The 18,671-nt window shown below is 47.2% G+C and overlaps 1 protein-coding gene and 1 long non-coding RNA gene across 11 annotated transcripts in view; both read left to right on the plus strand.

The window, feature by feature from the left end:
- The window catches only part of RBBP6 (RB binding protein 6, ubiquitin ligase), a 28,919-nt gene extending 14,895 nt beyond the window's left edge, over positions 1–14,024 (plus strand). For 6 of the 10 annotated variants that reach the window (XM_066329951.1, XM_066329953.1, XM_066329952.1 and 3 more), the window contains 13 exons: positions 1,222–1,310; positions 1,431–1,527; positions 2,079–2,218; positions 3,084–3,256; positions 4,144–4,247; positions 4,690–5,054; positions 5,863–5,956; positions 6,037–6,115; positions 6,204–6,249; positions 7,366–7,728; positions 8,075–8,176; positions 9,581–11,326; positions 12,004–14,024. In XM_066329951.1, coding sequence (XP_066186048.1) covers positions 1,222–1,310; positions 1,431–1,527; positions 2,079–2,218; positions 3,084–3,256; positions 4,144–4,247; positions 4,690–5,054; positions 5,863–5,956; positions 6,037–6,115; positions 6,204–6,249; positions 7,366–7,728; positions 8,075–8,176; positions 9,581–11,326; positions 12,004–13,603 — 4,998 coding nt within the window. In that variant the 3' untranslated portion in view covers positions 13,604–14,024. Of the gene's footprint in view, positions 1–1,221; positions 1,311–1,430; positions 1,528–2,078; positions 2,219–3,083; positions 3,257–4,143; positions 4,248–4,689; positions 5,055–5,862; positions 5,957–6,036; positions 6,116–6,203; positions 6,250–7,365; positions 7,729–8,074; positions 8,177–9,580; positions 11,327–12,003 lie in introns of those variants that run through there. The other 4 variants (XM_066329955.1, XM_066329960.1, XM_066329956.1 and 1 more) reach the window with 3 other exon arrangements.
- A 2,189-nt stretch (positions 14,025–16,213) lies between these two features.
- LOC136368024 (uncharacterized) lies at positions 16,214–18,163 on the plus strand. The gene is made up of 2 exons (XR_010744763.1): positions 16,214–16,533; positions 17,226–18,163. It is a non-coding gene; the product is annotated as an uncharacterized lncRNA (long non-coding RNA).
- The last annotated feature ends 508 nt before the right edge of the window (positions 18,164–18,671 follow it).

An 18,671-nucleotide genomic window follows, 5' to 3' on the forward strand; every position in this document is an offset into this window, starting at 1 on the left:
CCTCTAATGGCTCTAGTGCAGCCCGGCTCAGCACGGAGGCAATGTGTTAACAGTTCTCTGGTGATTATTACTATGTATGAAATGCCATATTTGAATTTTGGTCTATTCCTACTAATGTTTTGTGGCTTTTGGATGTGTTTTGTAAACCGTTTGGGTTCAAACAAATTAGTCAAGTATTATCTGTAAAGCTTTCTGTAACTGTTAATGGAAATGATTTCGTAGTTGGCGATCCGGATTCTGTTACTGTGGAGAAACACTGTGTATATGAAACAACCATTTAATAAAATGTTGAAACTAGTTGGTTGCTTTTGTGAATGAATGCATACAAAACCAAACCATGAGTGCTTGAGCTGAGTGATAGGTGCTTGAAGGCCCAAGTCATTTACAGTCACTCCCTTAGACCCTGCTTGTATCTGGACTAGTGTATAATAAAAACATTTGAACAAATATGACTTTAAAATCAGCTGGCTTCAGTAATTTGAAGATCTAGTTGTGCAGAAGGTTTATATTACAGTTTGTGTGTTAAAAGGACATAGTCAACTGGAAAAAACCTGCAGATTGTCTTCACTGTAGTTTAAATCACTTCACAGGAAGAAGTTAGGAGGGGGGAACATGCTGTTTGGACTGCCTGCAGCTCCTGCTGCGTAAATTTCTGCTGAAAAGAATTTTGCCTTGCTGAGAGTGTAAAATCCTTTGGTGCTTTTAGTACGTGTTTGTCTGAAGCTGAGTTTCAGCAAGCAAACCTAACTGCCCCACCTCTGCAGTTCTGTGTCCTTTTAATACTGCAAAGTGTAAATAATGCTGCTTGTATCCATCTTAATTCCTTGTCCAGTGGAGAGCTTCTCCTGCATATAGTCTGGAGCTTAAAAATCAGCGTAAAAGTACTCGATATTGTTATTTATCTACACATAGCTTCAGTCCTCTGAAGGAAATTGGATTGGTTACACAAGTCTTGCTGTAAGGTACAAACAGAGCCTAAGGTTTGAGTGCCCTAGAGTGCTCTTTTCTAGTAGGTTCTCAGGCACATAAACATCATGTCATGGCATAAGGACTCCCCAGACCATCTTCAGCACAAATCTGTTTGGTATAAGCAGCTGCTCTCATGCAAGCTCAGCTAGTGTAGTGCTGCTCTTTACAGGATTGGATGAGTGGTGTTGTCTTGGGCTGCGTGGGCTTAAATGTGTTTCTAATGTGTGTGTCAAATAATTACCTGTTGCACAGACTGCCAATCTGGCTGAAGCCAATGCTTCCGAGGAGGATAAAATAAAAGCTATGATGACACAGTCTGGCCATGAATATGATCCAGTCAAGTAAGTGTTGCTAACGTGAAACTTTTTCTTTGAAGTTGATGTAAAAATTGTAGAGATGGTTTGTTTTGAACAGAAGAGACGCATGAATTTCTTTTCCTTTTTTTCCCCAAAAACTTGTAGTTACATGAAGAAACCCGTGGGGCCACCTCCACCCTCGTACACCTGCTTTCGCTGTGGCAAACCTGGGCACTACATAAAGAACTGTCCAACAAATGGGGTAAGACTTGGGGGACTTACGAGGTGCTCAGTTTTTAATTTTTGTCTGGAGAGTTACATAACAAACATGAATACTCCCTGCAAGAAGTGTGTCTTTTGGTGTGAAATACAGAGGTTACATGGCAGTGTTGCAGAACCTTTGGATTCAAGAAAAACCTGGAATTGTAAAATTTTCTTTTCACTAGGTCAGAGGCAGTCAATATTCCCATAGATCTTTCTCTGTGAATCCCTGTGTACAGCTTGATGTATCTCAAAATAGGTTTCTCCAAGCCCTGAATCCAGCTCCCTCTGAATTTCCTTTTGGAGGAGGAGCAGGTTTGGGAGATTTCACGCTTAAGGAACCCTTAGTTAAGCCAAAGAATGTCACTGAGTTCAAAACATTGCTCTGGCCTCTGGGACATTCTGGCTGCATTCGTTTAGGGAAAAAAGTATTATAGTTCAACAATCCTTACACTAGCTAAGAGCAGAGGGTTAAAGGTTTTTGTGCTTAAAATAGTCACTGAAATCTCGTTTTCATTGTGGGCCCTGAGATATGTCTGCATTTCTTAACAGGACAAAAATTTTGAGTCTGTTCCCAGAATTAAAAAAAGCACAGGAATTCCAAGAAGTTTTATGATGGAGGTGAAGGACCCCAACACAAAGGGTGCCATGCTGACCAACACTGGGAAATACGCGATTCCAACCATAGATGCGTAAGTATGGGATTGGCTGGACTGATCCAAAAAGGGAATGGGAGAAACCGGGTGGGAATGAACAAGTGGTGGTGCAGCCACATTAGCCAGCATCTGGAACCATGGGGAGAAAGCATTGGCACTGGATCTCAGCTTTAAAATCCATGCTGCTGCCTAACATTAAAATGGGGTTTCTGCTGCTCACTGCCCTGGGAGCTGGTTAAACGTGGGGTGTACTGAGGCTATTTCTGCAGAACATTTCAGCAGCATTTGTAATTGGGATTTTTCTCTCTGGGAGTTCATTTTGCTTCTAGTTTGCCTTTCAAAGATTTCATGTAAAATGTAACAAAGCAGCTATTGGACAGTGACTCCCTCAGATGTGAAGCAGGCTCAAGTTTTCCTGTTGCTATAAACTAGGAAAACACTTGTGTGTGCTGAGCACAGTGGCTGTTCTAAAATACACTTGGTATCCCTTCTTATTTTCTCTTCTGGATGTCCTTTTTTTGGAAGCTGTAACACAGACTTCTTTCAGTTAGAAAATGTAATTACTGTGAGACCAGCTTTATCCTAAGCCTCAAATTTGCATTTAGCCTCTGGCAAAGGAGACCTGGGATTCATTTCACCTGATATGAGCTGTCAAATAGTTTTCTAGTCTGAACTGATTTCTTAGTTGATCCAATGAATGGGATAGTTCTGCAGGAGAATTCCTCCCTCCCTGTTCTTGTGTTAGGGCTGTAGAAAAGTAGCTCAAACTAAACACCTCTGTTTAGGAAGGCAAATGGAGTGGGAGAAGAATTCCACATATTGTCTTGCTTGGATAAAATTCAAAGCTTGGAAGAGTTTCCCCTTTAACTTCTTTCTTTTGCTTTCCCCATGCCACTTCCAGGGAAGCTTATGCTATAGGAAAGAAGGAGAAGCCTCCCTTCCTACCTGAGGAGCCATCCTCCTCCTCAGAAGAAGATGATCCTATTCCAGATGAACTGTTGTGTCTCATTTGTAAGGATATAATGACAGATGCGGTTGTAATTCCCTGCTGTGGAAACAGTTACTGTGATGAATGTAAGTGTTACTGCCAGGTTTGTTAATTCCAAACATCAAATTTGATCTTCTGAGAGTAGAAATAGGAGATAAGGAAATTGCTGTGTTGGTTCTGTTGAATACTTCAGCATATCCTGAACAGGGAAAGAATCTTCTTGTGTAGATGAGGCAGAAAGTTTTTTCCCCTCCTTAAGTTTCTAGTTACATCCTCTTTACCTGCAGAAGGAAGAGAATGAGGGAAGTGCATACTCGTGCAGGTGGTTACAGTATTAGATATCGAATGCATTTATTTTGTCCACAGCCCTTTCCCTCACACAGAATTATGTCTCCAACTTTGGGCATTTACTGCTCAAAGAACTGCATTGAGGCATTTCATCCACATTCTTCCCTAGAGCTAGTTAAAACCTTCAGAACTCAAACCTCCTCGTGGTTTTTTGGAATGTGTTTTATTCATTAACATGGAACAACTTCTTGCTGTACTAGAGTGGAAAAAAGACCAGTTGAGATGTCGCATGCTATTCTGTTCTGCATCTTTACATATTACCACAGTGAAATATTGACCCTCTGCTGTATGCTAGAAATCGTTGTAGAATTTCAGAATGGTTTGGCTTGGAAGGAACCTTAAAGCTCATCTCATTCCAGCCTCCCTGCCATGGGCAGGGACATCTTCCAGTAGCCCAAGTTGCTCCAAGCCCTGTCCAAACTGATCTTGAACACTTCCAAGGATGCCACAGCTTCTCTGGGCAGCCTCTGCCAGTTTATTGCACTGTAGAACATTTACAGGTTCATGCTTTCCATTCAAGACTGTATTTCCCCATTAATCATATGCTTATTTTTGTAATTAATGAGAACCAAAAAAGCTTACTTAGTTTGGCTATAAACTGCTTTAATATTCTGATTATTCCCAGGTATTAGAACAGCACTACTGGAGTCTGAGGAGCACACGTGCCCTACCTGCCATCAGACAGATGTTTCTCCTGATGCTTTAATCGCCAACAAGTTTCTGCGCCAGGTAATGTGGTGACTTTAGCCTCAACTCTTTGTTAGAAAAATCTGTTTGTAAAGAGCTGAAAGAGATGAAAATATTAATTTAGATCTCCTTCAGCAAGGCTGAACTCAACAAGACTAAGTTTACTTTTCAAATACATGATCTGTTTTTACAGAAGCCTACAGCTCATTAGAGACAATCTGGCAAATTCAGGACACACTTGGGTTAAGTGGGATGTCCTCACTTTCAAATTGGGTGTTAACAGCAAAGTACTTTTAATCCAGAGACTCTGAGGTACCAGTCATTGATACCAGAGTTTCATGGGATGTGTTCATAGCTGTCTGTTGGTTGGTTTAGATTAATAGCACTTAGAGGAACACACAGAGATCTTCCTGTAGGGATGCTTTTGTTCGTATTTCTACCCAAGTTTATTATCACCTTCTCAAGCATGTTCCCCTACCTCTAGGCTGTTAACAACTTCAAAAATGAAACCGGTTACACAAAAAGGCTCCGTAAGATTCAGCAGCAGCAGCAACAGCAACAACAGCAGCAGCAGCTGCCACCACCACCACCGCCGCCGCCGCCGCCCCTGATGCGGCAAACCATAACGCGCACCCTGCAGCCGCTGATGCGCCCGGCCATGGCCCGGCAGCAGGACCCGCTCATGATCCCGCTGGCCTCCCTGGCCTCCCGCTCCGCCCTCTCCTCCCTGGGCCCCGGGCCGTCCATGGCAGCCGGGCTGCCCGTCAATCCGTCATCCGTGGTTGTCTCTGATCTCCCTCCAGCTGTGTCCCTCTCTCTCCGCGGGGAAAAGCCAGACGGACCTTTCCGGTAAGGAGATCTGGAGATCCATAGTGATGCAAAAGAAATCAAAATGCTTAGGTTAGGTTTTTCTCCAGCTTTGCAGTTAGCACCCTGTGTGTCATTAGTGACAGCTGCAGGTCACTGTGGAAGTTGTGGGTCTGTTTTTTGCTCAGAATGAGGACACTTCAGTAAGTAGAACATGTACCTCATGCTAGAATTCTCTTGGCAGTATTTCTGTTTGGTTCCCTTACCAGTTGTTAAGCGCAGATTTGCCCTGAAGGAGGAACTGAAGTGGACAGCCATTCCTAGAGTAGCCATTTAGTTCCATCAGACCTTAGTGTCTCATTAATTTCTCTTTAGTACTGAGGAAATATTTTCATGCAAAAATCTGTACTGGTGTTTGGGGTTACACCGTTTAACCCTGCTGCCTTGGATGCACAGAGCCAGTATGTCCAGAGGGCTGCCAGGCTCAGCTGTGCCGTTGGTACAAAGTCACAATTCAGAGGAGCACAGAAACATTTTCTAATGGAATTTCAATTCTTGCATCTTCCAAAGCTGAGGTTCACTGCATGGGTTATATGGATTCTCATTCTTTCAAGTGCTGCTTAATCAAATATTTTTCCAGAGAGCTTCCTCTCTAAATGCCAACATCTAGATTCCTCAGCAGTGCTTCCTCTGGAGCTTGCCAGCTTCACAGGTGTAAATCTAGTGAAGATTATGTTAATTTTTTTTTTCATTTAGTGAAATCAGCCTTTTCTCATCTGGGACTTTATATTTCGAAATATATTTCACTTCAAAACAGTGTTTCAATAATAAAAATGTGTTGTTTTTGCAGTGATGCCGATGCTGTTTTGCCTCCTGCTCTGATGACTGCTGCTGAGCTTTCCAAATCTTCCCCTTTGTCAATCAGCAGTTTGTTGGAAGAGAAGGTAAATTTTATTTCAACACATACAATGATTCTTATATTCTAGTAGAGCTTATTTTGTGACTGTTTGCATTTATTCCCAAGGGCTATCAGGTTCCTGTGCTGAGACAACCAGCGATACCAAGTCTTCTGGGCCCTCAAGGACAATCAATACCCACAACTGGTAAGAAACTAAAACTTTAGAATCTTGTCCAAAAAAGTTGTCTTCAGATACTTAGTGGGATTTTTTTTTCCTGTCCCTTCTGCAAAAGGTCATCCAATGAGGGCTGGTGCACTTCGCAGGCCAGGCTGGGAACTGTAAGTATTCAACAGAAATTTAATGTATTACTACTTGTAACTGGTTAAATTAGTCTGTAACACATCACTTAGAGAACAGCTGATTTATAATGAAATAATAGTTGTGGAGAATTCAAGTGGTAATTAATTTTCAAGTGGCTTAATTTAAATTAGCTTTAACAAAGGGGACCTGTGCTTACAGTAAGATTATTGAAAAATAAAACTCCAGTACATAATTGAAAAGAAGATTCTGAATAATGAACACTTTTTGGGAAACCTAAATTACATCTAAAAATTAAATGTAATTAAAAGATCAGATGGAAAAGCACCCTTTTGATTGCTGACTGAATAGGACTGAAGAAATTGATTTCCCAGTAGGAATCACCTTCCAACATTCTTTCTTTAACAACTTAGTTGATACTGGTTGACCAAATTATTGAAAAATTAGAGGCTATTATTTTTATGAGAGTGTTGTATTGCTCTAGTTTAGTCATCTCAAAGTGCTAAGCTGCTTTTCTTCATTAGAGAGGAGCCTGTTTATCACAGTGTCAAATTAGTTCTTAGTTTGTTAGAGATTTATTATAGCCAGGCTGTAAGGGTCATTGTTTTTATAAAGTCTGAAAGATAAATCAAAGCAAAATCCAGGATCCATCCCCCAGGTTATCTAAAATCTCAAATCCAGTAAACAAGAGAAAAAACAATTCAGGGACAAGAACAGGCCAAATACATCGTGAGGCAGGAGTTCAGGAAACAAGTGGGAGAAGTTAGGAGAGGTCTGAGAGGTGAGTTAATTCCTGCACAGTGCTTGGAGAGGCTCAGGAGTGCGGAGCTCAAGGTGTGTCCAGGAGGGGCAGAGGAGCACTGGGTGCTCGGCTCATGGGAAATGGGGGTCTCATGGCAGCTTCACCCACAGTCCCAAAGCTGAGTGTAAGGAGAGAAGGCTGAGGGAGCTGCTGGGGCCAGGATGTGAAAGGCAAGTACGAGGCTCCAGGACTGAGTGTAGTCTCGAGTGAACAGAAAGCCGGAGACCAGTGAGAGAACCAGGAGTGCTCCCGCCGTGCTGCCGCTTCGCTTTCCTCTGTACGCTCAGGGCAGGCTGTGACAAACAGTGACACGTGTTTTTGGGTTTCTTTAAAGTTCAAATCGAGGACGCCCGCACAGTGACCGTGCCCAAAGGACTCAGGCCCCATCACTGCCAGCATCAGCACCAGTCTTTGTGCCTGTGCCTCCACCTCCCTTGTATCCTCCACCACCCCATGCTCTTCCTCTTCCTCCGGGGGTACCACCACCACAGTTTCCTCCTCAGTTTCCACCTGGGCAGCCTCCATCCGCTGGGTACACTGTCCCCCCTCCCGGATATCCCCCAGCTCCTGCAAACATGTCATCAGCTTGGGTCCCAACAGCAGTGCCAGCGGCTCATTCAAACACCATCCCAACGACACAAGCACCTCCTCTCTCTAGGGAGGAGTTTTACAGAGAGCAACGGAGGCTTAAAGAGGAGTAAGTATTTGGCTCACTAACGTTGCCTTGTTTTCGTGTCTGTATCGGGGGAGCGTATTGGACTGCGGTTACACTAAAGTGCATCTGACCTAGCAAAAGTGACATAGTGTTTCTTCCAATATACTTTTTCATTGCAGATGGTAAATATGCAAAGCTAAACCGAGACAAATGTAATTCTAGAACTTTTCCTAAAACTTGTAGGAACTGTTTTTGCTTAAGTAGGATGTTCACCTTTTGCATTGCATGCAGTAAACATTTTCTCATATTGGCCATGTTTTATTTCTTGATGTCTTTTGTAATAAAGGTCAAACTATAATTGTAATAAAGGTCAAACTTATTTTAACAGGGAAAAGAAAAAGTCCAAACTTGATGAGTTTACAAATGATTTTGCTAAGGAATTGATGGAATATAAAAAGATTCAAAAGGAGCGTAGGCGTTCGTTTTCCAGGTAACTGCTTTACATGTCCGTAATGGAGAAGCAGATTGTCTAGAGGAATCAGGAGGAGTTCCACTCCACCTCCCTGTCGTTAGATGGATTGGATGATTGAGGGATGAGCAGTGACAAGAGTGTCATATGCAGGTTATTGACTCCAGTGTGGCAGAGATTGCAGGTGACTGAATTAGCATTGGGCAGCAGGCACAAAGGAGCGCTAAGGGTCTGTCTTTGCTAAGGTGTCTCTGCAGTGGTGTCCTTCACTACCTGACAGCCCTGAGGAGGCCAGGAACAGAATAGCTGTAAGGCCTGTATTTTCAGCATCTTGCTATCTGATTGTAACCAAGCAGTCCAAGCAGTTGGAAGGAGATAGGTGAGAGAAATCGTCCTCATTTCCGCTGTTGTCTATCTCATGTGGATACATGAGGTGTTTGAATGTGGACTGCAGACTGGGGGCTTTCACTTGTTGAGTGATAGTGTTAAATTTTTCTTGGGAATTAAAAGCTCAGACTTATTTGTAAGGAAATCTGAAATTGGTGAGGGACTTGGAGAGGAGGAATGATGCTAATGAACATATGAATCATGTGAAATGATTCATTAAAAATAGTAGAAGAAAAACCTGAGGCTAGCTGCTGTTTTCTGTCCCCAAAAATCCCTTGAGCAGGAGTAGTTGTTAGCAGTGCTGTCAGGAGTTTTCCCAGAGTCATGGCACTGGGGCATATGACTAGACTGAGGATAGAAGCTTTTAGATAGGATTTTCCTTGCAATGCAGTCACTTGCCTTGGTTAGAGCTGGAGGGATGTGCAGGATGTTTTTGGGACACCTGCCTGGCAGTGTGGATTCCTTAGGCCTGTCTGTAGGTCCTTTGCAGTATTAAGATTGTGCATCCTGTCCAAATTCCCAAAAAAGGGTGAAGTTAACTAGACCAAGCTGGCGTTTTAACATTGGGCTTTGCTGTCTTCAGGCTATGTGGTGTTTTCTTGATGTGATTCTGTACTGTAGCCACTCAGATTTGCTCTTTTTGCATCTTACTGCAACAAAAATGATTTGCACTGCATGTGGTTGCCAAGTAGTGACAAATGTGCATGTTCCCGTACCAGTAGAGGCCAGTGTAACCACCTGAAATTTGTCTGTAGCTCTGGTAGCTCATGTGATAGAGTGAGTGGAAGTAGACTGACCCTTCTGTGTGTTCTGACACTAACAAAGCAGCAGCTGTTCTGTCTTGTGAGCAGAAACTTTTATGTGTTATCGAGTTCTTCAATTTGCAGTAGCATTATGTCAGCAGCTGAAAGAAGCTTTGACATAAGCATGTGGACAGGAAAGAAAAAAAATAAATGTGGGAGGAAGATTTGAGGAGAATAACTGTTTGGAATTCACTTCATCTTTTCTTTTGTTTTTTTGTGTTGTGTTTTTTTTAAGGTCCAAGTCTCCCTATAGTGCTTCATCCTACTCTAGAAGCTCGTACACCTACTCCAAGTCACGCTCAGGTTCATCGCGCTCCCGTTCCTACTCGCGCTCCTTCAGCCGCTCCCATTCCCGCTCCTACTCACGGTCGCCGCCGTACCAGAGACGAGGCAAAGGGAAGAGTCGGAACTACCGCTCCCGTTCCCGGTCCCACGGCTACCACCGCTCCCGCTCCCGCTCGCCCCCGTACCGGCGCTACCACTCCCGCTCCCGGTCCCCCGTGTTCCGCGGCCAGTCCCCCACCAAACGCGCCGTCCCGCAGAGCGACGCCGAGCGGGAGTACTTCAACCGCTACAGGGAGGTGCCCCCCTACGACATGAAGGCGTACTACGGCCGCTCGGTGGACTTCAGAGACCCCTTTGAGAAGGAGAGGTACAGAGAGTGGGAGAGGAACTACAGAGAGTGGTACGAGAAGTTTTACAAGGGCTACGCCGTGGGCGCTCAGCCACGGCCTCCAGTGAGCAGAGAGAACTTCTCTCCTGAAAGGTTTGGCCCGCCTGGGACCAGACGAGAGAATTCACCGTATGCTCGGGGACGGAGGGAAGAGTATCCCGCTGGGCAGAGCCACAGGAATCGTAACGTAGCTGGAAACTACCCTGAAAAGCCTGGGAGAGAGAGCCATGGCATCAAAGATCCTACAAAGTCAAAAGAGAAGGAGGTGGAAAATCCACTGGGAGATGGCAAAGGCAATAAACATAAAAAACACCGGAAGAGAAGAAAAGGAGATGAGAATGAAGGATTTCCCAACGTTGAGCTGTTAGAAGGGGCAAGAAAACCAAGAGAGCCAGTTCCAACAGAAGATGCTAAAACAGACTCTCTGTTCATGCTGCCAAGTAGGGATGATGCCACCCCTGTAAGGGATGAGCCCATGGAAGCAGATTCTATTGCTTTCAAACCAGTGTCTGAAAAGGAGAAAAAAGAGAAGGATAAGCCAAAAGCAAAGGTTGAGAAGACAAAGCGGAAAGCGGAAGCAGCGGCTGCTCCGAAGAAGGACAACGCAGCAAAACCGCCTAAAGCTTCCCAGGAAAAGGTGGACCCCGATCGAGAGAAATCGCCTCGAATGGAACCTCCTGTGAAAAAAGTCAAGGAAGAGGTGCCAAAGACTGACAGTGTTAAAACCTCTTCCTCTCAGAAGGATGAGAAGGCTCTTGGTACACCACGGAAGGCTCATCCCAAAGTGGCAAAGGATCACCCAGAAATCAGACCAGCCAAGGAGGAGAAGGCAAAGAAGGAACATCCTAAAGAAGCCAAGGCAGAGAAGCCTTCCAGCAAGGAGGATAAATCAAAAAAACCTGCTGAGAAAAGCAAACTTTCTGATGCCAAACTTGAGAAAAGGAAAAGAAAAGCCGAGGAAAAAGCTGATAAAGAACATGAAGCTACTTCTGCAAAGGCCTCTAAAGCTGAAACTGCAGAACTGAAAACATCACCCAAGGGGAAAGCTGAGCCCGAGGGGGAGAAAGGAGAGCGGACACCAGAAAAGGATAAAGCTGCTTTTCTTAACAACCCGTCCAAGAAGATTAAACTTAACCGAGAAACTGGAAAAAAGATTGTGAGCGGAGAAAACGTGCCACCTGGAAAAGAGGCTGTGGAGAAACCCGAGCCCAGCAGCAGCAAAGTTAAAGCGGAAAAGGCAAAGGGAAAAGCAAGGAGGAAAGTTACGGCAGCTGACGGCACTAGCTCGACTCTTGTGGATTACACCAGGTACCTCAGCAGTTCTTTTCCTTCTCCCTCTGTCCAATTCTCTGTGGTGCCTAAGAAAAGGAACAGCTAAATCTGTGCTAAGTGATAGAATAATCTGTGATCTTCCAAGTATTCCAAGTTTAATACTTGGGTTAAACTCAGGTATTGTTAAGGAAAAGGAGCAGTTTGTACTGCACATGAAGCTGGTAGGGTTAATTCGTTGGTGATGCAAACACAAGACAATTGTTGAAGACTTAAGATAGTGTCTTGGTAATCTAAAAAACTTCTAAAATGTCAGTTTTTCTAAGGAAGAACTGGGGCGTGAGGATAAAAGTTCTAAAACCTTGCCTGTCTGTACCTCTTCATAATTGCTTGCTTTCATGTTGAAAGAAAAATGGATATCTAATTTATCTGCCTTTGGGAGAAATAGGACATGAAGGAATTACCAGATCAGACAGTCTCCAATCTGATAATCTTGTGTCTTTGTTAATTAAATGTATAGTAGCAAGATACTAAATTAATTGATTGCTCATAATCTCAGCCAGTGAACTCAGCCTTTCTCTTGTCTGTTCCCATAATTGAAAATCCTTGAGGAAAATGTTGAGAATATAGAACTGAAACACAAGCTAGTTTATAAAATGTTCCCAAACCTGTCTGTGTGTGCATCCCATTACTAATGTCCATGTTTTTTGTCCCAGCACAAGTTCCACTGGGGGAAGCCCTGTCAGGAAGCCTGAGGAGAAGCCAGACACCAAACGAACTGTCATTAAGACCCTGGAGGAGTATAACAATGACATAACAGCCCCTGCTGAGGATGTCATTATCATGATACAGGTCCCTCAGTCCAAGTGGGATAAAGATGACTTTGAGTCTGAAGAGGAAGACATCAAATCTACCACCCAGCTGCCCCCAACTGTAGGAAAACCCACCAGTGTTATCAAACCTGTGAGCGCAAAGGCACCAAACCCCCTCAAACACACTGAAAAGGAGACAGAGCCTCTGGAGAAAACACAGAAAGCTGCAAAAGAGGCGAGTTACGAAGGCACCCAACATGATGCCAAGAGTTCAAAAAGTTCCGTGTCGAGTGAGAAAGGTAAAACCAAAGACCGGGATCATTCTTTGTCTGACAAGGACAGTTCTGAGAAGAGAAAGAGCGGTGTTCAGCCAGAAAAAGAGCACTCAGAACGTGCAGCTGAACAGGGAAATGGAAAAACTGTGTCTCAATCTTCCAAAGATGGCAGATCTTCAGAGAAGCATGATAGTGGCCGTGGCTCCGCTGCAAAGGACTTTACTCCCAACCGAGACAAGAAGTCTGACCATGACAGCAGCAGGGAGCATTCGAGTTCCAAGCGCAGGGATGAGAAGAGTGAATCGGCACGGAGGAAAGACTCCCCATCCCGGGTCAGAGACTCCACAGCAGTGCAGAAGAGCAAACCAAGAGAGGAGCGTGTGGAGCCACCCAAGAAGGGCCCTGCAGAGGCCAAGAGGAGCAGCTACAGCCCCCCGCGGGAGCGCAAGCCCCCGGAGCACAAAGCTGTGCACGACCCCAAGCGCCCCGCCGAGGAGCACAAACCTCCGGATAAAAACCCAGGCAAAGAGAAGGAGAAAGAGAAAGAGAAGGAGAAACACGTGCCAGAAGTCAAGAGCAATAAGGAGAAAGAGCAGAAAGAGCCAGCTGGGAATAAACCACCCGTGAAACAGGACTCGCCGGAGGTTAAAGTGGAGAAGGAGAGCGCGGCGGGTCAGAGCGATAAGGGCGCGGTGAAGGCGAAGCCGCCGCCCTGCAGCGCCGCGCGCCTCTCCTCCGACCTCACCCGCGAGACCGACGAGGCCGCCTTCGTGCCCGACTACAACGAGAGCGACAGCGAGAGCAACGTGTCTGCCAAGGACGAGGAGGCCGCGGGGAAAACGCCCAAGGAAGCCAAGGAAAAGGCCGTGGATAAGGTGAAAGAGGAGGCGGCAGCCCCAGCTCCCGCCGAGCAGCCCGAGGCGGGCAGGAGCCAGAGCCAGAGCAGCCCCAGCGTCAGCCGCAGCCGCAGCCACAGCCCCTCCGAGAGCCAGACACGGAGCCACAGCAGCAGTGCCAGCTCAGGGGAGAGTCAGGACAGCAAGAAAAAGAAAAAGAAGAAAGAGAAGAAGAAACACAAGAAGCACAAGAAACACAAGAAGCATAAGAAACATGTGGGCAATGAAACAGAATTGGAAAAGAGCCAAAAACACAAACACAAGAAGAAAAAATCGAAGAAGAGCAAAGATAAAGAGAAAGACGACCAAAAAGTGAAATCTGTCACGACATAAACCGACAGATAATGAAAAAATGACTTAATTACTAAGTCATCTGTATGATCTTTGTTAAAATGTAAACGACTTCAAGCGTTGTAAATAATAACATGAAAGACCCTGTGCTGCACTTAAAATATTGCTGCTTGATTATTTGATTTTTACATCAGAGCTTTATAAAAGTGAACATTTTGTACAGAATTGTGAGTTGTGACCATGTAACATGAAAGGTTTTGCTGGGGCATCTTCTTTTTAACCACCGTTAATTATTTTGGGTGGAGTTTACTGTACTGTGAAGATTTTCACATTCGGGTTTTTTTTAATTGCCTGGCAGAAGCAGCTGGTACCAGTTACCAAATACCAGCGGGTGAAATGCAGAATACATTACAGCCCTGTTATGTCACTTTTTGATTACAATAAAAACATTTTCAGTAAATGACCCAATGTGAGATTTCCAGTGGGAGTTGCACGTGAGCAGAGAGCATCCCAATCCTTCCCATTCCTGGAAGTGTCCAAGGCCAGGCTGGTCAGGGCTTGGAGCAGCCTGGTGTAGTGGAAGGTGTGTGTGCCTGTGGCAGAGAGCTAGGACTGGGGGAGTTTTATGGTCCTTCAACCCAAACCATGCCAGGATTCTAACAGTAGTGCCAGAGAAAAAGCTTGCTGGGAACCATTGTGTGGGGAAAAAATAACTTACAAAGAGGTTTAATTTTGAGAAAACTGGCAGGACCTGCCCTGGTGGAGGGTGGGGAGGTGCTGGGGGTGGTGTGTGCCAAGGAGCTGGGGATTTGTAGGGTAGGATGTGGGATGTGATGCCAAAGCTGCAGCCCCTCTTGGTGCTGGCACTGCCTGCCTCAAGTGATGTTACACACGAAGCTGTTGTCCATTGGGGTTGGAACTCTGTGGTCATTAAGGTCCCTTCCAGCCAAAACCAGTCTGGAATTCACCAGCACACATTTGCACGCAGGCTTAAACTCCCTGTAATTTGTATTTTCTCTCCCGGTGCTGCTCACCAGGTGTTGGTGTTTTGAACAGAACTGCTTGGTCAGTGGTGGATACGGGGGTGACACGTGACAGCCCTGACCTCTCTGTGATATGTGGGGCTCAGAAGGGACAGGACAGGGAAGCCTGGAAAGGCAGGATCTTGCTCTGAGCAGTGACAGGAGATAGAAAATGGAAATCATTAGCTGGACAGTTTTAAGGTGTAATTTTAAGAAAGAGGTGGCTGTGCAGGTGTTGCTCAGCCATCAAAGCCAGCACGGGGGGGTCTGGGTGTCACTAAGGGCAGGGTATCCCTGTGACTGTGGGGTTGAGCAAGGACACCCCTTTCCCTTTCTGGGATTTGCCCAGAGTTTAGTGTGGAAATGCTGTGTGGGGAAGCAGCATTTCCTGCTGGCAGAAAGTGTCACCATGCAGAGGGGCCATCCTGAGGGCTGAGCAGCACAGAGGTGGGAAAACAGGGACATTGATCCTGGTTCTCCTGGGGCTGAGCTGACACCTCAGTCATCCTGGGTCAGAGGGGGCATCCTGAGAGGTAAAACAAGAGCACGCCAGGATCACTGCTGGATTTCACCACAGGACTTTGTGCCTTTTCATTTCAGGCCTTCCTGGTGAATTCCAGGTGTTTTCTGCCCAAGGAAAAGCTGGTTTCCAGTTCATCTGCTCCCATTTTTGCTTTCCAGCTTGTAAAAGCACAGGTGGGTGATGGCGTTAGAGGTGCCTGGCAGGGGTTTGCTGTGTGTGGGAGCACAGGAAAAACACCCTTGGAGTCTCCTTGGCACAGTCTGTGCTTGTGAGGACGAGGCTGGAAGACTGGATTGATCTTGGACTTCTCTGGGTGCTTTGGCCTAATGAAATTGAAAATTCAGGACTTGGGGAAATGGGATACTTGAGCTGGCATCTGTTAAGTGCTTTATTAGTCAGAGTCAAGTTAATGAGTAAACCTGCACCGAATTCAAAATCTGAACTTTTTAAATGGAATAACTCCATAAACCCAGTAATATTATGTATTTTTATATAACCTTGTGCTGGAAAGCTGTCATTGAAGTCTGTCCTAATGCCCAGCTCAAGCTGTCGAGGTGTTGAAGAGGTGGTGTGGCATGGCCAGGCTGTGCCCCAGCCTGGAGCCCTGTGCCGCTGTCTGCCTCAAGGTAGAGTTTTCTTGGGCGCCAGCGTCTTCCATTTGGCCTCCCTGCTGTGTAATCTCAGAGACAAGTTCAATTAAAAGTGAAATGTTTTGATGATTCCCAGCCTTATTTTAATTCCCTTCTGTGCAGAATGTGCTGTAAATTGATAAAGCTTGGAATCCGGCACTACAAAGGCAGCACAGGCACTTGGGCACTGCCCATGTCCAGGGGGACATCAGGTTAGGAATAACGGGATGGCTTTGTCCAAAGTCCGCCTTTGGGGCTGCTTTTGCTGAAGATTTGGAAACTCTCCAGGCGTTTCCTTGCAGCCCATCCCCGGGGTTACTCGGGCCCCGGTGCCCCGGCAGGGCGGGTGCCGAGCTGGGGACACGCGGTGGTGGTGTCGCGGTGCCCCTGGGGACAGCCCGGCCCCGTGGCTGCGGTGGCACCTTGGCAGACCTGTCGCGGCTGCATTGGTGCCTGGCAATGGAGCAACCGGCTCCTCTGGGCAGCGGCGGGAGGGTCCCGGAGGAGGAGGATGGTGATGAAGAGGAAGGTGCAGTGCGGAGCCCGGGCAGTGCTGCCACGGGGCTGACGTCAGCGCCGGGCACATGGGGACAGCGCGTCGCTGCGAGCCCGTGACCCGCTTTCCCTTCCCACGGAGCGAGGGCTTCGCTCGTGAATTCCAAGCTCTAATCCAGCGCCGCTCCGCGCCAGGCTGCTGCCAGAGCCCGCCCCGGCGGGTCCCTCCAAACGGGCTCTCCTCCTCCTCGTCCTCCACGGAAATGCCCCCGCGAGCTCTGCCAACGCCCGTGCCTTTGAGAGGTAAATGAGAGTTGAGTAATTAGCGATGGTGCGTTGAGGGGCGAAATTCCTCGGGTTTCATTTCCATCCGCTCTTCCATCGCCATCGTGAGTCCCGGGCTGGGGATGTGGATGGGGCTGCTCGGGCCGGGCGCCCTCCGCCCCATCACCCTCCGAGGGGCCGGGGCAGGACGAGGCTTGGCCGGTCTGTCCGGGTGTGTGTGTGTGTGTGTGTGTGTGTGTGCACACGCCGGGGCCGCTGTCACCCTTTTGTGAGCGAAATGGCTCTTTGGTAGCAGCGAGCGAGGGCTCCTTGCCAAGCTGCCTAATTAAGACTGAGCATATGCAGATTCGCCTTGTTTTCAGCTAATGACAGCTGCAAACAGTTATTTGTCGAGCTCGCTGGCGCTGGCTCGGTGACACGAGGCCAGCGACGACGGAGTGATGTGGCCGTGCCCGGCGGCACCGCGGGCCGGGCTGTGAGAGGCACCGGCCTGCTGGGGCTGCCGGGGCTCAGCCCGTGCCCTCGGGGCTCCCCGGGGACCCCGCAGGGCAGCCCAGCCTCGGCATCCTTGGCATCGCCCCCAGCTCCTTGAGTTGGGAGCCGCCAGAGAGGGGATGTTTTGTTTTGCTTTGTTTTGCTGCTTTGTTTTGCTTTGTTTTGTTTTGTTTTGAGTGTTGCCAGCAGCACAGACATATCGTGATGTTTCACAGGAAAACAGATAAAGATGTGTGCAAACGTGGGTGACATTTGTGGTTCCCCAGCCAGCGGCCTTCAGCAATGCTCTGCCAGCTGAGAACCGAAGCAGAGACGGGAGGCGGGAACTCCCTGCCCGAAGCCGTGCCCCGAGGGCAGCTGGCAACTCTCCAGAATCCCGGGCTTCCTAAGGATGCTCTCAAAAAGAGCGTGTTTTCATTGGTTTCATCATTATTGTGATTATGCTGAAGGAAGGAGAGCCTTGCCCAGCACGGGAGGCTTGAGCTGGTGAAATGCTCTGTGCTGCAGATGAAGACGCTCCGAGTGGTTTTAAAGATGCAGGGAAATGAGGACATGAGGGAAAAGTCACCGTGGAGATATAATTAAGTCCTGTTTGACACACATCCTGCTGGTGGGCAGTGCCTCGGGGCTGGGATGCTGTCGTGTGTTCCCTGTCCCCACAGCCCGGCAGGAGTGGGTGTGCTCAGGTCTGGAATCAGAGGATTTGGGAATCCCTCCCTGACTGTTTGTCCTGTACATCTATTCTGGCTGTTTCTAACCCAGGGCACAGGGCAAGGGTGGGGGACAAGGGCAGCTCTGCCCCATGGGCGTGGGGTAGCCCAAAAGCTGGGAGCCGAGGCTGGGCTGCAGCCCTGGCCCTGTTTGCTGCTATCTGTCCTTGACCCTGAGGACCAGGAGCAAACTGCACTGGGAAGATGAGCTGGGCTCACACCAGCAGCCCAGAGTGGGGAGGATGCAGAGGCAATCCCATCCCACCACTGCCTGCTGGTTAATGGCCACATTCCCGGCCCACCAAGAACTCCAGCCCTGAAATGAGCCCACAAGGAGCTAAATGCTCAGACTCTTCTGAGAATATTTTGGAGTATTCCTGATTTTAATTGGGTTTATTTAATTATTATTTACTTTGACTGAATAAACTGTTGTGTTTAAATAACACTGTTTTTGCCAAAATGCTGTCAGGGAGAAGCTGCTTTCCCTTCAGGAGCCCTCAAATGTGGGCTGCTTTCCAAGCCCCTCACACGGCAGCATGTGCAGCATCCTCCTGCCCTGGCCAGGAGTGAGCTCCGTGCCAAGGGACGGACACAGGAGCTGAGGGAGTGTTTCCAAATACACCTCCAGCATCACTTGTGGCACCTGGCAGGGCTGAAGGGCTTTGCTGTGACCGACCTGCAGCCAGGCAGAGCCCAGCTCCTTGAGAAGTTTGTGAGGGAGAGGGAGAATGGATCCAGAGAGCATCTGAATCATGGGCAGAGTGAATGGCTGAGCTTGGAAAGCTGGGGAGAAAAGAGAGCTGAACTCCAGGAATGGAAGCAGTTGGTGAATACTGACAGCACCAACCAACAGTGGTGAAGCCTCCGTCCAAATCCACCTGTGGGGTTGGTTCTCTCTCTTTTTTTTTTTTTTTTTTTTTTTTTTTTTTCTGTTTTTTGTATCACAGTTAA

This window comes from Sylvia atricapilla, chromosome 15, assembly GCF_009819655.1.
Source record: "Sylvia atricapilla isolate bSylAtr1 chromosome 15, bSylAtr1.pri, whole genome shotgun sequence".
Lineage (NCBI taxonomy): Eukaryota > Metazoa > Chordata > Aves > Passeriformes > Sylviidae > Sylvia > Sylvia atricapilla.